We start from the raw sequence: 19635 nt of genomic DNA, 5'->3' as shown, positions 1-19635 counted from the left end.
TGTAGTTTATCCTAGAATGAATAGTTTTCGAACGGCAGTACTTCCTGATATGAGGATATACAACATTCAAGCTTAAATATTACAATGATTTAAAATTATCAACTATTATTGCCAAAAAAAGCCTTCAATTGCACCTACGCTTAGAAATTAATTGTGATCTAAAAATATAGATAAACAAAATAAAAAGTTTTAACTAATTTTTGAGTTCACGCATGTACAAATATACTGGACTAAATTTAGAAGAAATTCAAAAAAATAAATAGTTGGTTCCAATATTAAATATAATATTATTTACAAGAAAGATCATTACTGTCACGAAAAGCGTCGTTTTCTCACATTTCCAATAATATATCTCTGTCAAAATGGATTTGCATATCTTCATATATATCGCACGCTTTATCTACTTCCGATTTATGGTAGTGGTGTCAAAACCATAAATTTTCTTTGAAATATTGAGAACTATTTCTTCCGCCTGTCAAAGCCCTGTTCTTAAAAGCAGGAAGTGTGCGTTTGTATTTGTTATTGATGGTAGGAGCAGAATTTTTAATTTTGACCTATTCGATTTCGAACTAAACAATTGTAAAATAGTCATCATCGTAAGGTCGTCAGCCCTAAGACTGGTTGGACATGCATCTCCCCTCCTTTCTATCCTGAGCTAATTTCCCTAAAACTAGAAAATCCTACATCCTTAACTACTTGTGAAAAATAATCTAATCCGGGTCTACATTTACTCCTCTTAACTCCTGTATCTTCTTCAGATATGTCTCTGACCAACCCTTCATGTCCGAGAAGGTGTCCTACTAACCTATCTCGCCTACTTTTTTATTGACTTCTATAGAGGCCTTTGTTCTCCTATTTTTTCTAATACCTCTTCATTCGCCTGTAGCATCATATTTAGAACACTTAACTTTTTCCTTTCCGCCGCGCCCACTGTCTATGTTTCGCACCCGTACAGCGTCGCGCTCCAAACAAACACCTTTAACAATCTCTCTCGAATTTCTAAATTAATCGTTCGCAAGCTACTCCATCCGTCCTGACTTATCTCACTTCCTAGATACCTGAAATCAGTCACTTCTTCTAATTTATCGCCTCCTATCTTTACATTCGCTCTTTCCCTATTTTTTCTTTCCTGGCATACAGGTATTTTCACTTTACTTTTATTTATTTTCATACAACACTGTTTTGTCAATACCGCTTCCATTTTATTTAAAGCTATCTCTAACTGCTCCTTCCTAGATGCTAATATTGCTATATCATCTGCAAATTTAATAATACTAATCCTTTAACCCTGTATAGTGGCCCTACAGTTATATTGTCTTTAATGATATTGATCGCGTCTAAATATTAAATTAAAATTCTTTAACTCTCCAAAAAACTTTCTAGGCATTCTAAGGTATTCCAGTTTTTGTTTCAAATTAATTCTACAGTGTACCTGACGATTTTCCTTTGCAAGATCCTTAAAAGTTATTATTAATAAAAGTGTTTACAACAATGCATCTCCAGAAATTATACTTTGGCCTAAACCAGCTCGTTTCTTTCTAGTTTTGTCTTTAGTTTGAGTATGTTATACAACAGATATAATAATTCATACTTAGGCTCTGTTGGAAATTATCAAAACGTGTTGAATTGTTTTTAAAAGTAAATCACTAGGGGCATTTTGTTTGCTAAAAGGTCAACTTATGTGTTGGAGGAAGGCCCATTACTAAAGAAAAATGTAAGTTTAAGATTAAATGAGCAAGACCAAGACTATATCAGCAAGACCAAAACCAAGACCAAATAAGCAAGATCAAGACCAGGATTAGAAGTATAAGACTAAGACCAAGACCAAGACCNAAATTGCCATGATATTTATTTATATTAAGTTTTTAAAATTGTAGCTAATCCATATCCACAAACAGCGGTAATTTGTATATATATCTTTTCGAAATTTACAATGGACTACGACCAGTCCTTTTTAATAAAGTCGGCTGCCCTTTCGCCTACAAGAACAACAGTAGCAAAAGTATTTCCAGCCACATTCTCAGGAAAAACTGACGCATCAGCTACTCTAACATTAGAAGTTCCGTAAACCTTCAATTCAGGATTAACAACGGCCAATGTGTCAGATTGAGGTCCCATTTTACACGTTCCAACCAAATGGGCTTGGGCATCAGTGCTATATCTAGCCGCACATTCCCAGAAATCATCGGTACCAAATTGATAAAGAGTTGAGCAGTTTCCATGCGGATTCCGTACCAGTTCAGAGCCGTACTTTTCTTTTAAAATGTCGGCACTTCCTACTCTAATAGCCGTTCTTATTCCGGAAATAATAGCTTTAACATCGTAATCCTCTTCTAAATAGTTCGGCTGTATAATCAGTCTTCCACTTGGATCGTTGGAAGTCAGCTTAATATAACCTTTGCTCTTTGCTCTAAGCAAGGTTATATTAATGGTAAAAGTTCTGGTGTTATTGGGCTGATTGGGATCGGTCGGTGAATTGGCCGAACCATTACCATAAGCGCAATCCGCGACGTAACCACCAAAAGAAAACTGCATGTCCGGCCAATTTCGATCGCGGTTTTCAGACGTTGAAAACCGAGCACCAATTTGTGACACTCCTGTAGAGGACAAAGGACCGCCATGTTGCCTTAAATATTGATTTACGGAGTCCCTTGTCAGCAGATTTGTATCTAGGACTTTTGTCAAGTTGAACCGTACGTGTAATGAAACGTGGTTTTGAAAATTTTGACCGACACCTGGAAGGTCTCGAACCACAGTAACGTTCACATCTTCTAAATCAGCTCTTGGACCAATACCAGACAATAGAAGTAATTGAGGAGAACCGATAGTCCCACCTGATACTATTACTTCTTTTGTAACGCTGACATTGTAACGTCGACCGTTATAAGAAAATTCGACAGATTTGGCCACTGCTAATCCGTTTCTTTGAGAAAAATTAATTTTTGTTGCTGTAGAGTTCAACATTATATGAAGGTTTGGTCGGGCTCTTGCAGGACGAAGGTAAGCTCGAGCTGTGCTGTGACGAGTACCATTTCTAAATAAATGAACACACAAACAGGATAATTAGTCAATTTCAAAATGAGCCCTTTTGCGTTCAAGTGATTTGAGTCCTAACTCCTGACGATTGAGCGTGGAGTTTTTCATCCGACTAAAATTTATAAGGGACATGCCCCATATAGGGCGCGGGCTTCATGCCGATATAGAGATTTCCCCGTAAATTCCCCATGAAAATCCCACCACAAAAAGTGGCGATACTAAAATGAGGATTGCCTTATGGGTTTTTCATATGGGTCTTAAGAAACAAATCTAACACATGTACGAGGGTGGATTGATAAGTTTCCGGCCTGACCAAGAAAAACAAGGTTTTNACTACAAAACAGCCCAATAACACAATCTTACTTAAGACCAAACAAATTTCGCAAATAAGAAGAAACAAATCTAACACATGTATAAACTTACAATTAAATCTATTTTAGAGAGCTCGACGAAGAAAAAAATTTCGGTAAAATGAAAAAACTTATAATAACGATCCCCTTGCCCAATTATGTCGTCGTTTCAATGAAATCTTTTACATTTGCAACGAACCAACAAGTATAGTTTCTGATTTAAGACGACTGAAACCAAACGCATCAGGTCGAACAACAGTAAAACGATTGCAATTTAAAGTATTATTGACTACAAAACAGCCCAATAACACAATCTTACTTAAGACCAAACAAATTTCGCAAATAAGAAGAAACAAATCTAACACATGTATAAACTTACAATTAAATCTATTTTAGAGAGCTCGACGAAGAAAAAAATTTCGGTAAAATGAAAAAACTTATAATAACGATCCCCTTGCCCAATTATGTCGTCGTTTCAATGAAATCTTTTACATTTGCAACGAACCAACAAGTATAGTTTCTGATTTAAGACGACTGAAACCAAACGCATCAGGTCGAACAACAGTAAAACGATTGCAATTTAAAGTATTATTGACTACAAAACAGCCCAATAACACAATCTTACTTAAGACCAAACAAATTTCGCAAATAAGAAGAAACAAATCTAACACATGTATAAACTTACAATTAAATCTATTTTAGAGAGCTCGACGAAGAAAAAAATTTCGGTAAAATGAAAAAACTTATAATAACGATCCCCTTGCCCAATTATGTCGTCGTTTCAATGAAATCTTTTACATTTGCAACGAACCAACAAGTATAGTTTCTGATTTAAGACGACTGAAACCAAACGCATCAGGTCGAACAACAGTAAAACGATTGCAATTTAAAGTATTATTGACTACAAAACAGCCCAATAACACAATCTTACTTAAGACCAAACAAATTTCGCAAATAAGAAGAAACAAATCTAACACATGTATAAACTTACAATTAAATCTATTTTAGAGAGCTCGACGAAGAAAAAAATTTCGGTAAAATGAAAAAACTTATAATAACGATCCCCTTGCCCAATTATGTCGTCGTTTCAATGAAATCTTTTACATTTGCAACGAACCAACAAGTATAGTTTCTGATTTAAGACGACTGAAACCAAACGCATCAGGTCGAACAACAGTAAAACGATTGCAATTTAAAGTATTATTGACTACAAAACAGCCCAATAACACAATCTTACTTAAGACCAAACAAATTTCGCAAATAAGAAGAAACAAATCTAACACATGTATAAACTTACAATTAAATCTATTTTAGAGAGCTCGACGAAGAAAAAAATTTCGGTAAAATGAAAAAACTTATAATAACGATCCCCTTGCCCAATTATGTCGTCGTTTCAATGAAATCTTTTACATTTGCAACGAACCAACAAGTATAGTTTCTGATTTAAGACGACTGAAACCAAACGCATCAGGTCGAACAACAGTAAAACGATTGCAATTTAAAGTATTATTGACTACAAAACAGCCCAATAACACAATCTTACTTAAGACCAAACAAATTTCGCAAATAAGAAGAAACAAATCTAACACATGTATAAACTTACAATTAAATCTATTTTAGAGAGCTCGACGAAGAAAAAAATTTCGGTAAAATGAAAAAACTTATAATAACGATCCCCTTGCCCAATTATGTCGTCGTTTCAATGAAATCTTTTACATTTGCAACGAACCAACAAGTATAGTTTCTGATTTAAGACGACTGAAACCAAACGCATCAGGTCGAACAACAGTAAAACGATTGCAATTTAAAGTATTATTGACTACAAAACAGCCCAATAACACAATCTTACTTAAGACCAAACAAATTTCGCAAATAAGAAGAAACAAATCTAACACATGTATAAACTTACAATTAAATCTATTTTAGAGAGCTCGACGAAGAAAAAAATTTCGGTAAAATGAAAAAACTTATAATAACGATCCCCTTGCCCAATTATGTCGTCGTTTCAATGAAATCTTTTACATTTGCAACGAACCAACAAGTATAGTTTCTGATTTAAGACGACTGAAACCAAACGCATCAGGTCGAACAACAGTAAAACGATTGCAATTTAAAGTATTATTGACTACAAAACAGCCCAATAACACAATCTTACTTAAGACCAAACAAATTTCGCAAATAAGAAGAAACAAATCTAACACATGTATAAACTTACAATTAAATCTATTTTAGAGAGCTCGACGAAGAAAAAAATTTCGGTAAAATGAAAAAACTTATAATAACGATCCCCTTGCCCAATTATGTCGTCGTTTCAATGAAATCTTTTACATTTGCAACGAACCAACAAGTATAGTTTCTGATTTAAGACGACTGAAACCAAACGCATCAGGTCGAACAACAGTAAAACGATTGCAATTTAAAGTATTATTGACTACAAAACAGCCCAATAACACAATCTTACTTAAGACCAAACAAATTTCGCAAATAAGAAGAAACAAATCTAACACATGTATAAACTTACAATTAAATCTATTTTAGAGAGCTCGACGAAGAAAAAAATTTCGGTAAAATGAAAAAACTTATAATAACGATCCCCTTGCCCAATTATGTCGTCGTTTCAATGAAATCTTTTACATTTGCAACGAACCAACAAGTATAGTTTCTGATTTAAGACGACTGAAACCAAACGCATCAGGTCGAACAACAGTAAAACGATTGCAATTTAAAGTATTATTGACTACAAAACAGCCCAATAACACAATCTTACTTAAGACCAAACAAATTTCGCAAATAAGAAGAAACAAATCTAACACATGTATAAACTTACAATTAAATCTATTTTAGAGAGCTCGACGAAGAAAAAAATTTCGGTAAAATGAAAAAACTTATAATAACGATCCCCTTGCCCAATTATGTCGTCGTTTCAATGAAATCTTTTACATTTGCAACGAACCAACAAGTATAGTTTCTGATTTAAGACGACTGAAACCAAACGCATCAGGTCGAACAACAGTAAAACGATTGCAATTTAAAGTATTATTGACTACAAAACAGCCCAATAACACAATCTTACTTAAGACCAAACAAATTTCACAAATAAGTTATATATGTATATATATTCCTTCAAATGGAGATATAAATCGTACTGAAATTTGTGGAAAACTACTACGAAAAAGAAAATCCCTTTATACGTAATCATGCGATGCTACATATTTAGAAATGCACCTATCGTTAGTGCAAACAATGAAAATATTAATACCTATAGAATCATAGATGTTGATGAAAATCTTAATGTTAGTGTCGAAAGATATATGTTATACCGTTGCTACATATGTAAAAGTAAACGGTTTCTAATTGGTGAAATATATTTCTTATTCAATTTTGTATTTTTTTCATTAATAACAAAGTTCATTTTTCCAAAAATTTTTAATAGGGTACAAATAACTTTTCCCCGCGGGGCCACATGCGGCATACCTGATGATGCGCAAATGCGACAAGGCGTTATATGCCCCTTCCTTGCCCTAGGGGGTAACCTCATGGGGCTCACAAGGGGTAGTGAGCTACCCACTTAGAGACCCTACCCTATTTTGATATCTTTTTCATCTTTTGAAAGTGCGATTTGGTGAATGTATATAATTTTGTTTGGTGTTGATTCTTCTTAAGTCATTGAAATTTTATATCTTCTCATGATGTTGTTTAAAATTACCAAATTTAACTTATCTAACATGTAGATGTTGATGATTGATTTAAACGTAAGAAATGGATTATCTTTGAAATAGGTACATTGAATGTAGGGAGTTAAAATGAAAATTAATTGTTCGAGAAAGAACCCGAGTCAAAAAATTGGGACTCATTTTGTCCTCATTTGATCTCAATAGAATTTTTAGGGATATTTCAAACTACAAGACTCAAAAGTCTCATTTTATCCGCGGTTTTCCCGTATCAGGACAAAATGAGACTTTTGAGGAGTAAAGATTATTTAGGAAACCTCATTTTGTCTTCAAAAAGTCTCATTCTTTTCTTGTTGAGGTTAAATTGAGAATAAAATGAGACTTTTTAGAATCCAATGTGATGAGTCTTATGAAAACTTATTGAGGTATCTGAGATTAAAAACGTCTAAATAAGGAAAAAATGAGTCTAAATAGTTCATTTGAGGATAAAATGAGTCCCAATTTTTCGACTCGGGAACTTACAGAACTTTAATTTTTCAACATTCGCTCTTAGGTATACTGTAGCATTAATTTATTGTCCTTAAGTGAGTTTATAAAAAAAAGTCGATTATTATCTGATACTTGCAAGGAATACAATTTGGTTCAATTAAATAGGCGTCATTCATTTATTACATAACATGATTTAGGGAGCGAGAGGTGTCGACCATGTCTTATTTTTCCTTAGAGGGAGTGAGGAGATTCTTGATAGTTCTTACGTAAACCCACAAAAATGGGCAAAGTTAAAATTATTATTAGAGATGTTCCAGTGGCAGATCCACTTTCCGAGTGGTTTTTGAGCCCCTGGACTGAAAATCTTATGTAGGTAAATATTAATAATTAACACCAAAGTTTATTACTATCAAGAAATAAAAATTACCACTATATCTTTGTAAGTACAAATAAACATTCCTAGCAATTGTTACTTTGAAAAATAAACGTTAGAACAAACCGAATGTGTATCTATTAATTTTTTCCTTTAGATTCTTATGTGATAATTTTTTGTACACACATATCCAGGGATACAGAAAATGGCATAGGGTACTTTTTATCCTGAAAAAATACTGTTCCCAAGGGATAGAAAAATTTGTTTTATGTGTTCCTCGATGATATTTGACACGTATTTAAGATAACAACGAAAGCGTAACCGTGGGTAAAAGCTAGACTAGATATCAACGAGTAGGTATCAACCAACCTTTTGCCTTGGGCTAATTGACTTTCTACTTGGGGTAGGTTGACCTATGAAGTACTTAGTACAAAATATAGGGATAAAGAGGTTAAAAAATATAACAACTATTTGCAATTATCAATTTTATTATTGAAACAGAAACGTCGATCCTGAAAATTAAGATAAGCATAAACATCAAAAGGGAATAAACAATCAGATAGTTAAACACCAAAACAAAATACTCTTGGCTTTAAGTATCGGAAACAAAACTTGAAAACCTCTTACTGCTTCAATTACTTGGTAACAAACAGTCTTAACTACGATAACATATCTACCTTCCAATAATCGTCAAGAGATAGATTCAAACGTTTCATGTTGTCGAAAAACAACATTATTTTTTCTGAACGATGTAACTAAGGATACACTCGTAGCTTGAGGAAATCATATAGAGCGGGGAGGATGAAGTTTTAGGAAACTTCCTGATTAATTGTAAATGGTCAACCAGCCCCGAAATAAATTGGCCTACCAGCCCTCTATCGCTTTTTAATTTTTTAGCACACAGCATAATCTCAAAACCGAGGTGAAACCGAAAAGAACAATACGTAATAAAAAGATTCACAATCAAACTCTTACTCTAAATCATAAATAAATCATATGTTCCTTCTCCCAAACGACCGTGTTCCCGGTGTACTATCCCCTAGTACTCTTTTCTTATAAGGCCCTAAAACTTTTCCAATATAGTTCACTTATTAAAAAAAAATCCACAGACTGTAAAAGTCCCAAAATTCATCATATTTGTTTCTGAAATCGTAAGTTAAAAAGACAAAGAATGATTTGTAAACTATTGGTAGTTAAATTTGATATCTAATAGCATCACTGGTTCATAGTGGCAGTGTAGTGGCTAATAATTCATTAGATATTGTGAATTTATCTCCTTATTCCATTATTTTTTTTTATGGTATTCATTAAATGTGATGCCAAATTTTTTTTAGTTTGATTTGCTTTGGGAAAACGCTTGTTAAATATTTTTTAAATGATGAAAGTTTGAAAAATGTTAATCGAATAAGGTATAAAAAAGTCACGTATCATTTTTACCTATTAACTTTGAAACATAACATTGCAATTATTAAACTTAGTTACTAAGAAAATATACTTAATTAAAAAATACATCGGTTGATTCATTCAAGTTGAAACATTTAAAGCGTTGTATTAATAATTTATCTACCCCTTGTTAATGTATGTTTCAATTATTTGGAGGCCCAAGGAAATTGGATTGATTGAATCATTACAATCACTAAACCGTAAATGTTTGAAGTATGTAGGGTTGCCACCCGTACTTTATTATAAAGTATTGTACTCTATTTGTTCTGTACGTACGTTATATTTTACAAGACATATAAAATACGCAAAAATACTTTATTTAAGGCCTTAAGTAAACATCGTAATTTTGTAAGCGATTATTCGAAATTCAGAGTATTTTTAAATCAATAATANCATTTGTATAAATAAAGCATAAATTAAATATTACTTTAGTATTCAATAACTATAAGTATGCATAACTAATCAATTCTCTTAAAAAGAAATTTTTGGATGGATAAGTCATTTCTATAAACTTTTAATTTACAGTTCCATTTTCTGTAATTAATCGGGCTTCACATGAGAGCAAGATTTTTCTTGTTTTGAAAAATATTATGGGCGATACCGAGATCACATACACCGCAACCCGAAAGTCTGGTTTTTGGTCTCGTTAAATTTTTATTCGAAAAATTCAAAAAGGTCTATAAAGAACAACACGAGTCTCTCGTAGAAAGACTGGGTTCTCTGAAATATGTTGAACTTGAACCATGTTTATCGAGACACCACTTATTGAGAGATTCGAGTCTCTCGTTCAGAAATTCGAGTCTCTCGTTCAGAGACTGAATACGAAATGAGGATCTCTATGCGCGACTCGAGTCGAATAGGTCCAATCTATTGTTTGCCTGTTTATAAAATTGTTAATAGAGTAGTTGTTTGTAGAGAGATCTTGGCTTTAGCGAATTTTTACGTATCCCACAGGACTTTTAGATGAAATATTATTATTTTCATATTGAATATTATGGGTTTTGTCCGATTATTATTAATAGAACTGTGAGAGTGCATAATATGAACTCCAATTGATTTGAATTATTTTGTACTTCCAATGCTTCAGTAAAGAATATTGTTTAAATATGACTAACTTTGTCAACTTAGTGGCATTGGCTTGTCAAAACTGGTCAATCTTCAAATGGCTCTAACATTTAGTCAATTTAGTCCAGTACTGGGCAGCCAAGTATAGGTTTGACGATATTGGACCAATTTTCAGTCAATATTCAAGTGCCAAAGTTCAGTACAGTGACGTTTCGTCAGGTTATGTCGAATATTGGTCAATCAGTACCGTACCGAGTTTAAACCAAATCCCAAACAAATGATAAAAGAAAATTGTACTTTTGAAGGAGATAATAAATGTGAAGTGTTTCAATATCCACCTCCATCAACAGCTATTGGTGTCGTAAAAATCAATAATTTTGCAAAAAATTAACATCGCAGAACGTTTCAAAAATTTTCGTTCATTGGTATTGACATTACCTATCCTAATTTTGGCAACCAGCCTTGGGCCTAACTGACCAACCAAGCATTTGGTATGCTTGGTCCAATATGAGAGGTCAAGCTCAGACCAAGCTTGGTCCAGTTGTGACTTAATACATGGGATCATCGAAACATATACCCAAAAATAGTAATTGACGAGCGATCTTCTCTAAAAGTTTCAGTAAATGAAAACAGTAACTAAAATTCTCCTTACTTATTCATATGCTGCGTAATTACAAATCCTTCGAGAACATCTGCATTAAGGTCGTTTGGAGTTTCGTAACCAACAGATCTGGCTGCTGCGAGAATGTCTTGAGCTATAGGTGGTGCATAAGGAAACCTTTCAACTCTCAACGGACCCCCAACTCCGTGATACTCAGTGCTTGTTAAGGTACCAATATTACCATTGTCTTCCGATTTAATAAAATATGGTAGAACATCGTCGTAGCTCCATCCTGTGTTACCCAATTCGGCCCAATAATCGTAATCTCTCGGTACCCCACGCATATATGTCATTCCATTTACAACCCCGCACCCTCCAAGTGCTTTTGCTCGGGCATAGCTACATTGGTTGTTTTGGTTTTGACGACAGGCGTTCGCTTGACGTTCTGTAGGATAGGAGAGGGTTACATCACTGTTTCCCAGGAAACTGAAAGCAAAACTGGGTACTTGGCTTCCTACAGGTTCATCATTGCCCTGTTCTATAAGCAGAACTTTCCAATGCGGGTTTTCACTGAGTCTTCCAGCTACTACTGACCCTGCACCACCACCCCCTACTACTATAAAGTCGTATGAGTTATCAGGATTTAAAGTTGGCCTTATTCTTCCGCACACGTCCGAGATATCACATTGATTTCGAAGAAGATTATTGACAAGAGTCATAAACATAACTGATGATGCTACATTGCACGAAACGTTTTGGAGAGGGAGACCATAAAAAGGGTTTGTACAGTTACAAGCCATATTCGTGATTTTTTTGTAATTTTGTTACCTAAAAGAGATTGGCCTGTTTATAATAATTGTTTGTAAAAAAAAAGACTTTTAATATTTTTCTCTTCCACTGCAATCTTTTCCTTTCAGAATGTTATTTAATTGTCCTTTTGTACTTACCCAGAAAGTGCAATATCTATTTAGACTTGCATTTGAAATTTCACTTCGGCAATACAAAACGAAAACTACTTGGAAACTGGAAACTGATCTTTTATATTGATGCTGTTTTTTTGAATTCCCTCCCAAATGAAAAATATCTTATCTGCCATTTGATATACACGTGTTAGTTAAATTAACCAGACGAAAAAAAGTAATGTCGCGTATTCCTGACAACAGGCAACACTTTTTATGAATTTGACTTAAGGTGTGAAAAATCCTAAGACGAACATATAAAACACATGTTCTGGCAATGTTCGACTGTATTTATTAGCAAAGTCTTCCTAGAGCATCGGTCAACAACTGGTGACCTGCGGAAGGTAAAAAACTGGACCGCCAAAAATTTTTTGAAAGTAAATTACTGAAATATGTTACTTAAAAAATATTTTCTGAAGGTAGCAAAGTATGTTAGCTTTGGGCGCCACCCTTATCGTTTTTTAGAGGAACGAATAAGTACCTATGTTCTTTCTGAACCACGATAAAAATTTTTAAAAACATCCGGACCCCACCTAAAATTACTTGCCGACCCCTGTTCTAAAGTGCAGTTATTCCTGCACTACTCTAACTTTTGTATGCGTTTCTTAAAAAACTATTTGTAAAGACACACTTCAGTTTCGACGCTAAAATTTTGGTATATGGCGAATGCGAAAGCAATTCAAAGATTAATTCATACAATTTATGCATTGTAACCAACGATTTGTGACATGCTGCAATGTCTTGACGATGAAGCATTTTTTTTCTTCACTGGGGGCCGTTTTCTCGCATTTTCTTCTTCCATCCAATAACGACATACTTATAATATTCGCTGTTAATGATCTGAAAATATTTCATAGCTTGTAAAACCATGTTCATCCAGAATTACGGACCCTTTGTGTAGGGATGAATCCATGTTTCATCTATTGTCATATACCGCATGAAAAAATTTTTATTTCCCTTAGAGAGTACGTCAGTCATTAACACGTTGTCGTTTTTAGCGAATTCACATGCAAGATATGATATGAAGGTATGTACATTGTATATTGTACACGCTCTCTTAATATCTACTCTCAGCTATCTCACGCTTTTCCACTTTACAGTTTTTTAAAATGATTTCGTGGATTTTTATAAGAGCAACGTTTTTTTTTGGCGTAACAACCTCATTTTGGCGCCTGGTGTCCTGCATCACTTTCGTTTATACGAACACGTTCAAATTAAGTAAAAAATGTTACTTTCAATAAAACATATTCGTTATAACACTTTTCTTTTTTCTCATGAAATAATAAAACATTACTCTCCAGTAATTGTTAATAAGTACCTAACCCTAAGACAGATAAAACTTTCTGAGGAAAGTATACTTCTCAAAAATTAAATGTAAAAACCTATTTATACATAGTCATAAAGGTAATTTAAGGTTCTTTAATTTTTATTTTAAGTGCNTCTGGTCGCACATTCCCAGAAAGCATCGCTACCAAATTGATAAAGAGATGAGCAGTTTCCATGTGGATTCCGCACCAATTCAGAACCGTACTTTTGTTTTAAAATGTCGGCATTTCCCACTCTAATGGCCGTTTTTATTCCGGAAACTAAAGCTTGAACGTCGTAATCCTCTTGTAAATAGTTGGGCTGTACAATCAGCCTTCCACTTGGATTATTCGAACTCAGCTTAATGTAACCCCTGCTCTTTGCTCTTACTAACGTTACTTGAAAGGTAATCAATCTTGTGTTATTTGGCTGATTGGGATCGGCTGGCAAATTGGCCGAACCATTGCCATAAGCACAGGTGGCACTGTAACCAGCAAAATAAATCTGCATGTCCGGCCAATTTTGTTCCTGGTTTACAGACGATGAAAATCGAGCGCCAACTTGTGCGAGCCCCGTAGAGGACAAAGGACCTCTATGTTGACTTAAATATTGATTTACGGCGTCCCTTGTCAGCAGATTGGTATCCGGAACTTTTGTCAAGTTGAACCGTACAAATAATGAAACGTGATTTTGGAAATTTTGACCGACACCTGGAAGGTCTCGAACCACAGTAACGTTCACATCTTCTAAATCAGCTCTTGGACCAATACCAGACAATAGAAGTAACTGAGGAGAACCGATAGTTCCACCTGATACTACTACTTCTTTTGTAACGCTGACATTGTAACGTCGGCCGTTATAAGAGAATTCCACAGAGCTGGCCACAGCTAATCCGTTTCTTTGTGAAAAATTAATTTTTGTAGCTGTGGAGTTCAACATTATATGAAGGTTTGGTCGGGCTCTTGCCGAACGAAGATAAGCTCGAGCTGTGCTGTCCCGAGTACCATTTCTAAATAAATGAGCNAAGTAAATTACTGAAATATGTTACTTAAAAAATATTTTCTGAAGGTAGCAAAGTATGTTAGCTTTGGGCGCCACCCTTATCGTTTTTTAGAGGAACGAATAAGTACCTATGTTCTTTCTGAACCACGATAAAAATTTTTAAAAACATCCGGACCCCACCTAAAATTACTTGCCGACCCCTGTTCTAAAGTGCAGTTATTCCTGCACTACTCTAACTTTTGTATGCGTTTCTTAAAAAACTATTTGTAAAGACACACTTCAGTTTCGACGCTAAAATTTTGGTATATGGCGAATGCGAAAGCAATTCAAAAATTAATTCATACAATTTAGGCATTGTAACCAACGATTTGTGACATGCTGCAATGTCTTGACGATGAAGCATTTTTTTTCTTCACTGGGGGCCGTTTTCTCGCATTTTCTTCTTCCATCCAATAACGACATACTTATAATATTCGCTGTTAATGATCTGAAAATATTTCATAGCTTGTAAAACCATGTTCATCCAGAATTACGGACCCTTTGTGTAGGGATGAATCCATGTTTCATCTATTGTCATATACCGCATGAAAAAATTTTTATTTCCCTTAGAGAGTACGTCAGTCATTAACACGTTGTCGTTTTTAGCGAATTCACATGCAAGATATGATATGAAGGTATGTACATTGTATATTGTACACGCTCTCTTAATATCTACTCTCAGCTATCTCACGCTTTTCCACTTTACAGTTTTTTAAAATGATTTCGTGGATTTTTATAAGAGCAACGTTTTTTTTTGGCGTAACAACCTCATTTTGGCGCCTGGTGTCCTGCATCACTTTCGTTTATACGAACACGTTCAAATTAAGTAAAAAATGTTACTTTCAATAAAACATATTCGTTATAACACTTTTCTTTTTTCTCATGAAATAATAAAACATTACTCTCCAGTAATTGTTAATAAGTACCTAACCCTAAGACAGATAAAACTTTCTGAGGAAAGTATACTTCTCAAAAATTAAATGTAAAAACCTATTTATACATAGTCATAAAGGTAATTTAAGGTTCTTTAATTTTTATTTTAAGTGCAATCATCAATTCAACTAAAGACCGTTGTTTTCCTATTACTATTTCATTTGCTATATACTTGAAATTAAATTGGTCCATCAATTCATTAATAATAATCTTTGGCAGAGCAATGAGAAGGAGAATTTAAATGTTTTAAGCCCCGTGGTAACTGGGAAATTTTCTCGATTAAGTTGTAATTTCAGGAAAATCATTATCGTCAGGAAAATAAAAAACAATTACTATCAGATACAGATAGCACAGCAGTAGAAACAACTAGCAAATAGATTGTAAAGTTGATTGTACCTATCTCATTCCATTGATTGTTTCGTAACAACACCCAACTACATTCATATAATTTTCCTCAGTAAATGAAAACAATGTATACGCCTTTTTATTTTATACTACCTTTTAACCCACCATTTCGCCCAGTAAAACAAAATTCCCGTGGCAATTGGTTCAGCCGTTTCGGAGATTAACCATTACGGACAAACTGACAAAGAGACAAACATTTTTTGAGACTCGTTTGTGTCTTGATGGCATACAAATGATTACATGAATTTAAAAACCATCAATTGTAGTACATTTCCACATTATAATATGAACAATACTTTTGTATAAAGAGTAAAAAAGTTTCAAACTTCCTAACTCAGCGGTTTAGGTTTTACCTTGTTTGATACATCAAATTTTGAATCCCTTTTTCTAGTAGAAGATCCTTTCTTAGTGCTCTCATACTTTGTAAAATGGAAATGTTTAATAACACTTATTGAGGAAAATTGAGAAAGAAAAATTTTACTTTTCTCAAAATATCTCAAAATAAAAGATAATAATTGATGTAATAACTATGCCAGCGACATGAAATCAATAATACTATTAACGTGTTAAACGAAATATTAATTTCATTCCTTAGACAAAAAAATTCAGTCTCTCAGAGTCTTTCAGCATCTCTGAGAGCGTCTCTCACAGTCTTTCACAGTCTCTCAGTTATTGCCTAGATATTTTTATACATCTCTCACAGTCTCTCTATGAGAGACTCGAATCTCTGAATTAACAATTTTATCGTTCTCATACAGAGACTAGGCAGTAACTGAGAGACTGTGAGAGACGCTCTCAGAGAGGCTGAAAGACTGAAAGACTGGAGAGAGATTGAAAGTTTTTGTCTAGGGATGTCAATAACAAAAATACATATTTTTTTGTAGGATTAAATATAGCAATTAAAGGGTTGAAAACTTTATATGTATAGTGCAAGTGCATCATTAACATCTTTTAGAATTTCAAACATCATGACAATAAACTGAGAGCTCCTAGTAGTAGAGTCCTGAATTACTCATTTAATTAACAGTTAATAAGGAGTCATAATATCTATCTATAGTAGAAAAAAGTATAATTACTTATTTACAGTTACATTGCATCGTTGATAAACATTTTTTTTGCACTTTCTTGCACACAATGTGTGCAAATACGAATTGTAACAGCCGTGAAAATTTACTGCCATGAGTAATGACTATTAAGTAGCAGGTACTTGTTATACGCAATATCTACTTGAAGTTCATTGTTAATTTAATAGGTACATATTTTTTTGAACACAATGTTACAATAAAGGTTAAATATTACACAATTAAAATACTCTTTAGTTTTTTTTAAATTCCAAATTGCAAAGGGTGCTCTATAATTAAAAGAAATGCATACTTTCTTGGTTACGAATATTTTATCCATATACGATTAAGATCAACGATCTAAATTTACATAATGGAAACTCATAGTTCACTTTATAAGTAAAAGTAAATGTTAATTTCCACAAAATATTAAAATACATAATTTCATAGCCTTATTAAACTTCGTCAGAAATCATTAGTATACTTCTGATGAAGCCCTGTCGTTAATAAGGCAAATCAATTGTCAAATGCTTTAGTACATTCTTGTGGAAATTAACATTTGCCTTTTATTTATAAAATGTCATATTATTATAATCAATTGAACCTGTTGATGTTAATAATAATAATAATAGTGCACCATTGTTATAAAATTTTGTACTATTGTTTTCTTGTATGTTTATCAAATGTATTTTTAAAACAAACGTCATTAATATTCAAACAGATGTTTATATAGTTATGGATACATATTTGCTTAAAAATTTGCTTCTGGTATTTGCTAAACACCGACTTTATCTTTACATCAACAATTCCTTGTTGCAAAAACACATTAATAAATTATGCAACACTTTTGATATCTTCTACTAATTTATTTAATAAAAGCATGAGGTGGATTTAAATCGTTTTTAAAAAACTAGGAAACTTTTAAAACATTTGCATTACCTTTTAAATTACATATCTTGTGCAAAGTTGTAAATTATTAATTATCTCATTTGCGTTTTTCAATGACCCCAAGTTGAAGTTCGCCGATTTAGTAGTAATAACGTAGAATGCGAATTTGACTTTTGTATTCTTATAATAAAATTGTTTTACATAAATTATCTGTATGTGTGTGTGTGTTGTTTACTACTTTTAAATTAACATAAGAATTTGCATTTGTAGATTTAATAAAATTTGCAAATCATTGTAAGTATTCAAAAGTAATTATATCTCAGCTTTTACACTATCGTATTTGACGAAACAAGTGTAAGCCACCCTTTAAAAACAGATATATTTTGTGTCAAATAGAAAGTTATCTTTTTGTAAATACACCACGCAAAATTTGGTCCTTAGGCTGTTTTCTGAGATATGGATGATGATAAACATCTGAAAACTATAATAATAGAACAAAAAACAAACTCACCTTGACTGCTTTTTCAACTAGGCAGGTAGCGTTTTTTCAACTAGTTGATTTTTAAAAAGCACTAATTTGTGCGATTACTTGCAAATAAATGAACCCACTATTATTATACTGCACTCTTTCACTCATATATTGTGTAGTTAGTTATCACTAAATCTTACATAAGACTTTTCTTTGTCGACAGTTAATGCTAAATACAACCGCATTAATTTTGTTAGTTTCGCGCATTTATCAATTTAACATTCGATCGTTTAATGACACGATCGTGATGCGATGAAGGATTTCACAACAAAACTACGAACGACAATCGTCCACTACTTTCCACAGCCTGCTGCGGAATGAAACCGGCAGTGAAACTGAATGTTTTTAATGGTTCGAATGTTGAATCCTTGGTGCAATCTCCGTGGTAGAGCTATTTCTGATTTACTGTGCAAATGAGACAAACTCAATATATTTTGTTGCCTTGAGACGGAGTAAGAGAGAGATAAAGAGTCATTAACTATGACGGTAAAATGTTGTTACGTTGTATGTTTGTTATACTTTTACACAGATGAATCGGCAATTTTTTAAAATGGGACTTATCAGTCGAGTCATGAACAAAATGCTTGATGTCTGAAGGACTGATATTTCTGTTTGAATATGCAGATAAGTCGTTTCCCATGTTTACAATGAGATTTAGTTGATTTTAATATTATACTTATTATGTTAAATGAAACTACATATACATACATGTCTATCTACTTGATAGGTAGGTAGGTGATAGCTAGACATGCGTATGCAAATTTATGTAGTTTCAGGATTTCCGAATATCCCACCAATTTATTTTCAGTTCTTGTTATCATTTAACATGTTCAATTTTAAATAGGCATTTAAAAGTCAATTTGATTTAAAGTTTTACTTTCAATGAGTACCGATCCATCGTGAGAGCTATTTACATAGAATAAGTAGCAATTTTTTTAAATTTAATGTTTTTAAATGAAAAATTGCGGAAGACTTAGAAAACGAATAGAAAAGTCTAATTAAAAGTCATCCATTTGTGGAAAATATATTTTGTTTTCATTTATTGTTTATTAAATCTACGGTAAATGTCTAGATGATGGTTGGGTGGGATCGAAAGAGGAAGTCTCCCCCACCACTGTACCATAAAAAGTTCGTGACGATCTCACCCCCATAAAAAGTTATGGGAGTTGAAAGTTGATTATTTTGACAATTTACATACACTATTATTCAAATAAAATTCAATAGAAAAAATATTTTCAAGCGGGTGGAGGTGGGGGATCGAAAGAGGGTGGTCACTTGAACAAAACCCGATAACCTAACCTAACCTTCCCTATTGATAAAGATATTTAAATAATGTTTTATATAACTTTCACAATATTTTTATGTATTTTTCATTAGTTTTACCTTTAAATATTGTTTAAGAATGACTATATAAATATTTACATGCCTAGAAATGTATAAAAATTGGCATATTTATTAACTTTGAACCCCCATAACTTTTTATGGG

At 33.2% G+C, this 19635-nt stretch overlaps 1 protein-coding gene across 1 annotated transcript; it reads right to left on the bottom strand.

The window, feature by feature from the left end:
- Positions 1 to 1833: 1833 nt before the first annotated feature.
- On the bottom strand, positions 1834 to 12077 carry LOC108732413 (glucose dehydrogenase [FAD, quinone]-like). The gene is made up of 3 exons (XM_025979429.1): positions 11976 to 12077; positions 11080 to 11856; positions 1834 to 3034 (listed from the first exon to the last, which is right to left on the bottom strand). Exons 2-3 carry the CDS (start codon positions 11826 to 11828, stop codon positions 1939 to 1941), a joined length of 1845 nt encoding a protein of 614 aa, XP_025835214.1. The 5' UTR covers positions 11829 to 11856; positions 11976 to 12077; the 3' UTR covers positions 1834 to 1938.
- Positions 12078 to 19635: the final 7558 nt, after the last annotated feature.

Source organism: Agrilus planipennis, unplaced genomic scaffold (assembly GCF_000699045.2).
Source record: "Agrilus planipennis isolate EAB-ADULT unplaced genomic scaffold, Apla_2.0 scaffold73, whole genome shotgun sequence".
Classification (NCBI taxonomy): Eukaryota; Metazoa; Arthropoda; class Insecta; order Coleoptera; family Buprestidae; genus Agrilus; species Agrilus planipennis.
Note: the sequence above shows the minus strand (reverse complement) of the source record. Positions and strands in the feature narration are given on the sequence as shown.

Bases quoted from the DNA above. Each gene is read 5' to 3' on its own strand.
- LOC108732413 (XM_025979429.1), bottom strand. From the start codon at position 11,828: ATGGCTTGTAACTGTACAAACCCTTTTTATGGTCTCCCTCTCCAAAAC. The intron at 3,035-11,079 runs GTAAGGAGAATT...TCATTTATTTAG, and splicing joins ATTACGCAGCATATGAATAA to AAATGGTACTCGTCACAGCA.